This window comes from Triticum urartu, chromosome 1A (genome assembly GCF_056163025.1).
Source record: "Triticum urartu cultivar PI428250 chromosome 1A, HENAU_Tu73, whole genome shotgun sequence".
Taxonomy (NCBI): domain Eukaryota; kingdom Viridiplantae; phylum Streptophyta; class Magnoliopsida; order Poales; family Poaceae; genus Triticum; species Triticum urartu.
Window position 1 is genome coordinate 388,345,605 of NC_141873.1, and position 9,819 is coordinate 388,355,423.

Genomic DNA, 9,819 nt, shown 5'->3' on the forward strand with positions numbered 1-9,819 from the left:
CAAGGGATTCGTCCACCGTGCAATTTCTAGCCCATGTATAGCATAAAGTAATACTCCCTTCGTTCCTAATTATAAGTTGTTTTAGAGATTTCAACAGGGACCACATACGTACGGATGTATGTAGACATATTTTAGAGTGTAGATTCACTCATTTTGCTCCATACATAGTCCGCATTGAAATCTCTAAAAAGATTTATATTTATGAATGGACGGAGTAATATAAAAAAATATTGAAACGAGGCAGAAGATTAAGGAGCAAAGCATTTATGCCTGTGCTAAAAGTATGGAAAATTTTGGAATTAAAAGCCTACTCCAGAAAGCAAGTCGTGGAGAAAAACAAATGCACATACAGCAAGGAAAAAACAAAAACAAGGACGCGCCTATCTTATAAATGGAGAAGGAGGGGAGACGGTAGCAGGTGCCGGTAAGTAGGCAGTGAGGACAAAGCCACCCACCCACCAAGAGTCAGTCTCTCCCTCCTTCCCCTCGTGCGGTAGCCTCCAAATCATCCAACGTCCAATCCACTTCCAACAAGATACCGCCACCATCCTCCGCCTGATCCGACCTCTCTTCCATCAGCGACAGCGACCCCGCAACCCCCGGCTCCATCGACCATCGGGCGAGGGAATGGAGGAGGAGGGCGCGAGGAAGGCGGTGCTCTTCCGGCTGTTCGGCGTCGAGGTCCGCGGCGCGGAGGAGGAGGATGACGCGGAGCCCATGGAGCTCAAGAAGAGCACCAGCATGCCCAACCTCGCCTGCGCCTCCAACAGCCCGCCGCTTCTCCTGCCCGGCGAGGCCAGCCACGACAAGGGCTACGCCTCCGACGACGGCGAGCTGGCGTCCACGCCGCAGCTCAAGCGCCGCCGCCGCAAGGCCCAGGAGCGCAAGAAAGGTAACGCGATTGACCTCCATCTGGATCACGCACGGTTTCTTGATTTCTTCTACCCTCCTGTCTTGTAGTCCAACCCGTAGAGAGCTCTACTGTTCCATTCGTTCATGCGGTTTACAGATTCCTGCAATTATTAAGGTGTTTTGGGGGAATAATCATCTGATCGCTTAATTAACTAATAGTGATTTGTGAGTGGAAATTTCGTCCTGGACCAAAGAAATCAAGAAACTGAGTTCAAGCTATCTTGACCTTTATGTATCATCAAAGTGTAGTGTTACTAGCAGTCGATGGATCTTACGATCCCACCTCCTGAATAACAATTTGATTAGTCCTTCCGTGTTGCTTCCTAGTAGTAGTCCTAGTACGATGAATCATGCAGCAAGTGGTTGATTGAGATTCTGTTCAGGGATTCCGTGGACCGAGGAGGAGCACAGGAAGTTCCTGGAGGGTCTGAAGCAGCTGGGCAAGGGGGACTGGAGAGGCATCTCCAAGAACTTCGTCACCACCAGGACGGCCACGCAGGTGGCCAGCCACGCCCAGAAGTACTTCCTCCGGCAGACCAACCCCGGCAAGAAGAAGCGCCGGGCCAGCCTCTTCGACGTCGGCATCCCCGCTGCCCACAGCTACGACGATCAGGTACTCGGATCCAGTCCAGTTCACGCCAAGCACTACTCCAAACATCCATCGGATCGCGCAGCAGCTAATATATGCAGTGTACTCAATTTCAATTTGGTTTCAGCTGCCAAGTCCTCAGAGCGTTGGAACCAAGCTTGCTCCTGCTGAGAAGATACTCCACACAGACCGCGGCGACGTGCCGGTAAATTCCACAGAATTCATGTTTCATCTTGTTTCCTGCTAGATCGAGTTTCCGTTTTGTCTGAACACTGACTGAATCTTGAACCTCGCCTCAGCTACCAAGTTATCCTGGAGGCATCAGGGGCAGCAACAACAACATGCAGATGCAGGTAAAGCCACCTTTACATCTGAGAACATGTTCTGATGTAACAACAGTGAGCAAAAGCTTTACACCAACCGGGTCCTTTCTTCTGGCAGGCTGATGAGCTAACTGACCGTGTGAAGAAGAGATCAAAGTTCCCCACCGGGACGTCGCTGGCCGCCATGGCTGCCTCCGGGCTGGAGCTGGCAATGTCTTCGTCTGCCAGCAGCATCCTGGAGCTCAGCATCGCGCCTCCTCGCTGCTACGGCGCGGTCGACGCCATCAAGGTGCTGTGATCGACCCCCGGCTGCCAGGCCTGGCCGAAGGGATTGATTTGATCTGCACCACCACCAGCTTAGCTTCATGTGGCGCCCCTGTTCTCGTTGCCGTGCTAACCTTGTTGCCCGTCGATCGTCCTAGTAGCTTTTTCAGCTAGTGTATGGAGTAAAATACATAAGAATTTGCTTGCTTTGGTACAAGTTGGTGAAGGGAAACCAGAGAGGATATGTGTAGTAGGTTTGTTTGTAATGTATGGTTACCAAATTTAATTAATGTTATCAGTGCTTGCACCGCATGGAGACATCACCGAGATATTGGAATTGGCGTTGGAAGGGCCCCCATGGCGGGCATCGCGCTCATGAATTGAACCACGCAAGTGGGGTTGGTTTCTTGTTGCCGTCTGAGGAGGCAGCCATGACAGGAGAGGACGCCTTCTTTCTCTGCCTGTGTGGCTCTGAGCTTCCAATGGCTTCAATAATTGGGCTCTGCCTGCATTTTGCTCCTCGTCGTCAGTCCATGGCACGGCAACATCAATCGGGCGTGCTACGAGCATGCGATATCCTCCTGTCTCCTGGCAGTTGTGATGCTAGCAGAGGGAGGTGGACAGAAGCAACCAGCGAAACCGTGCCGAACTCAGATTTTTTTGCTGTCGGATCATGTTGGCTGCACGAGCTGTGCATACCTCGCGATAATCACGATCGCAAAATCTCGTCCGTCCATTCTAAACGAAATCCTTTCCACCCGGTTGACAGCTAAAGAAAACTGAGATGCTTATCTAATCCCCATTCGGCGACGGGCGAATTCCGCACGGAACAGCCCGATCCTCACAGGAATGGACAAGATTTTATTACGGCACTCGCACGCAAACCGGTTTGGCACATGTGATATCACATCATGTGCATGCTCATAGAGTCATAGTCCACATCTACAGCGGCGTCGGGGGAAAGGATAGAAGGATGGGTGTGATGGAGTCGCGGATAGGATGTATGGATATCTCGATAGGGTGACGAGTGGCCCGAATTATTGACCTCCTTTCCTTTGCCAAGATGCACGCACGCACGCACGCACTCGTGGCTCCCAACTGAGCGAGCGCTGCTGCTGCTGTTGCCTGGCCTTTTCGCGGTCGCGCCCCACCAGCGGTTGCCGGTGGGAGGTCGACGACAAGCGCACGGCAAAAGGAGAGGAGGATGGGTAAACAAATGGCGGCAAGGATCATGAGATAGCACCACTTTCTCGGGATTGGGGTGATATCATCTTTTGACGAGTAGAAAACGATAATGTCGAGTGTTGTTTCTTTCAACAGCGAGAGAAAAGATAGTGTGGAGTCTCTTTCTCCCCTGGCGGCCTAGCGCAGCGTCGTTCCTTTGGAGAAAAACAACTTTTTCTTTGGATGAATGGGGAGGAAGGAACACATCATTTGTATCTTAGGATCTCAAGTCAACCCGGGGTATGCCATCCGCAACATGTTCTGGCCCCGCTTTGTTTCAGATGTCTTAGACACTAAAACATCTCTATGTAAGACAATCTTTTCGGAATGTAAGTAAGAGCATGGTTAATAGTACAACGAGTTCACTATATGATGTTGTCATGTCATCTATAGCCAAACTTATAGCCGGCAAATATAATAGTTAGATGTAAATAAGTGCTTCTTCATCGATACATGACCCACATTTTTCTTTCTCCTCTTTTCTCTCTTCCAACTCTACTGCTCTAATACTATCTAGCTAGCTAAAACTTTAGCTAGTCTTCTTTCGAACGTAAGTTGGGGAGTATGCATGATTGAACTCGAGCGGACAATTGGCATGAAAAAGAATATATCAACCATTGGAATCAAACTTTTGGAACATTAGAGCATCTTCGACAAGATATTCTTCTTGCCTTATTAGTAAGAGCAGATGATGTAAAAGTTGATGCCCTAAAATTGGTTTAGGGTACGAGAGAGAATTTGCTTGCACCACAAAAGTGATTGCTTTTCCAAATGCCCTAAAAATTCAGCTCGGTTGCTTTCATAAGGATCGGTTGCTTTCATAAGGATCGGTTGCCACGGCGAATGGAGCCACAACACAACAATGGTCGCGTCGATCAAAGGGAGGTCCCCCACCTCGGTGGCCGGCGGTCGCAACCATTTAGGGCAGACGTGCAGGTGGGAGACGATTCAGAGGTGGGAAGTTTCAGCTGGGCGGTTGGCTGCACGCAGCTGCCTTTTCATTTTTGCAGCAACAACTTCCAATGCTGCAGATATGCAACACTTGTAGCAAAAATTTAGGGCAACTACAAATTCTTTTGGGCACCAAATAGATACAGGGCATCTGCTGGAGCTGGTTCAAAATGCCCTAATGACAGGGTTTTTTTACGGCACCGCTGTTTTTGGGCATCTAGGAACAACACAAAAACAGATGCCCCAAAACACCGCCAATCTATTGCTTCTGGAGCAACTCACTCCTTCAATGCCTTAGCAAAACACACACAATGCACGCAAGCCCAAAAACTTCAGACTGGATATTAACCAGATTAGTGGCTAAGACTGTTTGATAGCAAAGTATTATATAAACCAAAGTATCAAAAACTACAGTAATTTTGTTTATAGGTGTCAGATACCATAGTTTTATCAAAACAGAGTATTTTGCAGTATTCACAATACATAGAACCTGTTTGGTTGTTGCCGCATAACGTTGTAAATTTTGATGTTTAGCCGTTGTGTTTAAGCACTCAGCAGCTCTGTTTTTAAAAAAGAGGTTTGGGGTTCTTTTTTTTATGCAGAGAAAAAACTGCAGTTTGCCCAATACTACAATATTAAAAGCACAGTTGTTAGGGGCAACCAAACAGCTCATTGTAAATAAAACCATGGTAATCTCAAAAACTGTAGTATTCTCAAAATACTTAGAAAATACTTTGCTATCAAACAGGGCCTAAGTTGGCAAGGAAATGCAACCGGGCTTACCAAATATTGCCCCCTTTACTGCTTGAAGTGCAGGGCAGAAGTAGCAAGCAGGGAAAATACTCTCAAGAAATATTGCTAACAGAGAGTGGGCAAGAAAATAGTACATATATACATATTCAGCAAGTAAGGTTAGCAATTTGAGACGATATCCATTTACCTTTGTACATGTAGCAGTCAACTTATTACAGCACATATATACAGACCCGAGCAACTGAACCCCTTGGTTGCTGCAGACTGGAGTCGGGGCTTCACATTGCATGCCCTCTTCATATGTACGGGTGCAAGACAAAAAGACACCGAGGAACTCCGCGATTCACGGATTAACCACGACACCTTGAAGTAGACAGTGGTGACCATTCGCAGGCTGCTCCGCCTCCAGCGAGCAGCTCTCACTACCGATGCTCTCAGTAAGTGCCTCTGTGTCCTTGTGGGCGCGGCACTGCAACCACAGGTATGAAAACCCTGCAAATGCTGCCTGGCTGGCAAACTGAACACGGTATACTAAGCTTATTTCCCACAAACCACTTCCCACATTAACTGCCAAGGCATCCGCATTATACCCTTCAAGGTCTGATTCTGAGACCATCACGAACGTCTTCTCATCAAAAGTGATGAGGTTCCGAGTAGCAAGCAACACCGGAGATGGACATGGAACCTTTTTAACGATTGGGCTGTCGATGCAACTGGAGCCCTGAATTTTCTTCACTCTAAGCTGGTAGAATTCCTGGACAGCCTGCAAGAACATGAGATACAACCACATTAAACGCAGTTTACTGTAAGAACTCGCCAGAAAAGCACACACAATGCAATCTTTAACTTAATCCATCGGTAACTTATTTACCTTAGTACATCAATACACCATACAAGGGTAGAAAACATGACGTGAAATTACCCGGAAAACAGATTCGTATGAGGATTTTGGTCGGATTTGTTTATTTGATATCTCATGCTGGGCCTGTGCATTTTCCCTTGTAAAAATGTACTTCACATATGTATACTACACACCAATGTTTAAATTATAGGCCATTTTAATCGGCACATCGGACAGTTAATCCTGCCTCGGTCACCTGCTGATACGAAAACCACATACCCACCGAATTAACTGGGTGGACGATTTATCGGTCTGACAAGTGTCAGGCCGAATTATTTGCTGAGCCAAATAATTGCCTGGGTTATTGTGGCCCACATTTAGTTTGTTCCATCCCTTCTCTCACAGCCGCCCACGCAATAGGTCAGCCCATTCAGATATGGCCCTAGTTAACATACCGATAAATGGGTTACTGATAAATTCAGTTAATAGGCTGGTAAGCTGATTAATCCCTACTCAGTAACCGACCAATATGCTACCAGTTACGATATCCTACACATAGTGGTGTCCCCCTCCCTTTCATTTCCATTTGAAAATTAATGATGTACGGCAAAGAATGGAACATACGGAAGTATCCTGTGCCCGCTGATCCATATTGCATTTAAGGTAAACTTCCATTGGTCCAGCTATAATGCTTATGAATCCATTAAAATACTTCTATTGTGTGCTTTGAGACCATAAAAGAGTTTTGCGGCAACATACTTTCCATTGTGCGGAAGCCAATAACACCCTTGGCCTGCATGACCGAACATGTTCAAAAGCTCCAGCAGGTGTCATTTGTTTGTATTGCACCTACAAGAAAAGTGATAAAAGAGTCATCACCTTAAACTTATTCAGATTATGAGCCAGTCAACATTTAGTATGCTCACTAGTCTGGTATACCAAGTAGCAAAGAACAACGGTGGTGCTACGTCCCCGTCCAGCTTTGCAGTGAACATAAGTCAGCTTACCACATGAAGCATTTCCTTCAAAAAATAAAAATAAGTGTGAATAAATCCATGCACCAAGTAACCATCATGAAGATGAAGATAACATCAAACAGAAAAGATATTATGAAATGGAGCAAGTGACATTTATGTTCTCAAAAAACTCAATTAAAATCAAGAAATCAAGAAAAAAACAGGAGGATGAGATAGGACACCACAACAGAAACCACTGAATTGTTACAGCAAGAATGGAGTACCACAACAGGCTTAAGTACCACCAAACAGGTGGGCAACCCAGGATGACTTTTACTGAAAATAATCAAATTCTGAGCTTTTCTGGACTTCATATCTGGTCTGGACATTTAAGGGCAGGAATTTCCAAGCCCAAAACCCAGGCCTATAACAGGTCTTGTATCTAGTAGGATCTTCTGGGGTACGCAAATCCACGTACCAACAATTCTCGTATCTAGTAGGATCTTCTGGAGTACGCAAATCCATGTACCGACTATTCTACAACTGGAACATAACAAATTGAAAAAGAACAAGGTGTATAAATCTAATACAAACAACCTATAGTTTACTTCAAAAAACAAAGCAAAACCAAGCATAAGGTGCCACATCAGAAACTATAAAATAGGCTCACACAAGGACAATCTCAATTGAATAATACACTGGAAACTTCAAACATAAAGGACATATCTTGAGTGCGTGCTTACTGTGGATGAAGTCAGCAGCCTTGCAAAGGTTGTCAAATGATGGCGCATAAAGGTAATCTCTAGTTGGTAGCACCAGGTTTTCAATCCCATGAGCCTAAAATGAAGAAGATCATTAACTCACATGGTATTGGCGGCTTCATACAAATACAATAAGAAAGGTAATGATTGTGAAGAAGACCACTGCTATCTTATTGAACATTGTATAACCCAACAAGAAACAGAAATAAGCAAAATCTTATCTTTCTTATACTTGAAAGTTAACATGCATTTGTGTGAACTAACACAGAACTATGTTCACGATGTACAAAAACCATCCATCGAGATCATATCAGGTCTTCAATGCTAATTTAGCAGCTTTGTTGCACTAACTCTTGCTACCATAATAGCGGCACCCCGCTATCCGTGTATAGCAAAGGCAGCACTTCTACCATAAGAGCGGCATCCCTCAATGCACCACAAGAACAGGCACAGCACAATACATGTGTGAAGGATAGCTTAAAAACTGGATCTGATAGGTGGACACCAAGATGCACGTGTTAACTGTAGGGCAATCACCACATTGAAGTCTTAGATACTGACTGATCTTGTTAAGACTAAACAATCAACAGTGGATGCATGGTTTCACCACTGTAAACAATTCGCTTTTACAACCAGACCTTATCACCGGAGCACCAAACAGCTAAATACACTGTTGTTGTCCATACAAGAATCACAAATAAGGCTGAAATTGACAATACCTATCATACACTTAAGAACTTGAACAGTCAAATACTAGATGTTGGCAATGTAATTACCTCGTACAGTGACTTGGAAACAAGCCTCTCATATGATTCGTTTAGTGTGACCACACCACAAACTCCAAGCTTCTGCAGCCTCAAAACATCGCTCGGGAATGGAACAGCACCCAGCAGCACATGCTGATCCAACCAAAAATGTGAACAGTCAGAACAGAACAATCTATGATTCCAAACCAACTTAAAACAACTCCGCAGCAAAAGTAGCAAAAATTACAATAAATCATGGCCACCAAAATTACAATAACAATCAGACGTATTTTTAGAAACACCAAGTACAGAGCAGACGTCGCCTTAAGAGGCGAGCTTCAAGATTGACTAGGTCACAATTTGCACCGCCAGCGAGATATACAAGACATGAAACGTAGGGATTGATCCCCAGTGGACCAGGGATACAACCACGGTTCTCGATCATAATCAAAACATAAGCACCACGTATCAATAGCTAAACGAACAGCTTAACCGACACTTTGCACATGAGAGACCTATACCCTGAACAGAACAAACGGCGAGGATAGCAGACACTAGAAGCTACATTGTAGACAGGAAATTACCTAGCCGACACAAGATGAACGCAAAAGGGGGCATCCTATCAAAACAACAGAGATCAAAAGAGATGGAAATTTCCCAACCTCGTCGACCTGATCCCACCAGTGGAAGTGAGACTCGCATTGGTTCCTCACGACGTTGTACACCAGCGTCGGGTAGAACAGCATCCGTGCGCCGACGCCCACCGCCGCGCGCTTCACCCTACCCGCACCCTCTCCCTTCTCCTCCTCCCCCGCCGCGGCGACAACGCCATCCTCGCCACGCAGCTTCAGCTCACAACCATCGGCCCCGCCGTCCTCCCGACGCAGCTGCAGCTCCCCCGCCCCTCCGCCTCCACCCCCGCCACCCGAATCGCCGGGGAGCTCCTCGATTCGCATCTCCTCCGAACTCGATCCGCTCCGATCCGAAGGGAAACCCTCGGACAAAATCGACTCAACAACAAAAAATTCCCCAACAGGAGGAACCTATCGAGGGGGAAAGTGAGCAACCCAGCGCGGATCGATCGGGCGCGAGGCGGTGGAATCGAATTGGGGTCGCGATCCCGCAACCTGAAGAAGAAATCCAACCCTCTCTCCCCCTTTTCCTAGCGCTCACGCCTCCTCTCCTCTCCTCTCCCCTCCCCACCTCCCGGAAACTCCAAACTGCCCAGTCCCGGGCGGGCAACCCGCACGCCCCTCTTATCGCCCGCGGCGCAGGGCTCACTCGCCGACGTGCGGGCCCAGACTTACCTCCTTCGCGCGCTGACGTGCGGGTCCGCGTGGGGGTTGCGTGGACGTGGCCGGGTGCGCGTATCGGTTTGGCGGGATTAACGGAGGTGGCGACGGCGTAGGGGGCTGGATTGGGTCGGAGAACGTGACGAGCGTGAGTATCGAGGAGACTACGTGGCGGCTGGCGATATGTCGAGTTGGCTCGGGTCCCGG

General features: G+C 47.1%; 2 protein-coding genes across 2 annotated transcripts; one reads left to right on the top strand and one right to left on the bottom strand.

Moving 5' to 3' along the window:
• The first annotated feature begins 403 nt into the window (after window positions 1-403).
• Window positions 404-2,400, top strand: LOC125513816 (transcription factor MYBS2). Its single transcript, XM_048679028.2, has 5 exons — window positions 404-892; window positions 1,296-1,525; window positions 1,629-1,706; window positions 1,801-1,854; window positions 1,943-2,400. Exons 1-5 carry the CDS (start codon window positions 628-630, stop codon window positions 2,120-2,122), a joined length of 807 nt encoding a protein of 268 aa, XP_048534985.1. The 5' UTR covers window positions 404-627; the 3' UTR covers window positions 2,123-2,400.
• Window positions 2,401-5,132: 2,732 nt separating this feature from the next.
• Window positions 5,133-9,558, bottom strand: LOC125513807 (phosphatidylglycerophosphate phosphatase PTPMT2). The gene is made up of 6 exons (XM_048679017.2): window positions 8,983-9,558; window positions 8,351-8,473; window positions 7,557-7,650; window positions 6,797-6,879; window positions 6,617-6,706; window positions 5,133-5,779 (listed from the first exon to the last, which is right to left on the bottom strand). Exons 1-6 carry the CDS (start codon window positions 9,274-9,276, stop codon window positions 5,360-5,362), a joined length of 1,104 nt encoding a protein of 367 aa, XP_048534974.2. The 5' UTR covers window positions 9,277-9,558; the 3' UTR covers window positions 5,133-5,359.
• Window positions 9,559-9,819: the final 261 nt, after the last annotated feature.

What these genes read in the sequence shown, in the direction of transcription:
- LOC125513816 (XM_048679028.2), top strand. Translation starts at nt 628, where the DNA reads ATGGAGGAGGAGGGCGCGAGGAAGGCGGTGCTCTTCCGGCTGTTCGGC. An exon ending in GGCCCAGGAGCGCAAGAAAG is followed by an intron (nt 893 to 1,295) that starts GTAACGCGATTG and finishes GATTCTGTTCAG; the next exon opens with GGATTCCGTGGACCGAGGAG. An exon ending in CAGACCGCGGCGACGTGCCG is followed by an intron (nt 1,707 to 1,800) that starts GTAAATTCCACA and finishes ACCTCGCCTCAG; the next exon opens with CTACCAAGTTATCCTGGAGG.
- LOC125513807 (XM_048679017.2), bottom strand. Translation starts at nt 9,276, where the DNA reads ATGCGAATCGAGGAGCTCCCCGGCGATTCGGGTGGCGGGGGTGGAGGC. An exon ending in TTTCCAAGTCACTGTACGAG is followed by an intron (nt 7,651 to 8,350) that starts GTAATTACATTG and finishes TCTTCATTTTAG; the next exon opens with GCTCATGGGATTGAAAACCT. An exon ending in GGCTGCTGACTTCATCCACA is followed by an intron (nt 6,880 to 7,556) that starts GTAAGCACGCAC and finishes TATTTTTTGAAG; the next exon opens with GAAATGCTTCATGTGGTAAG.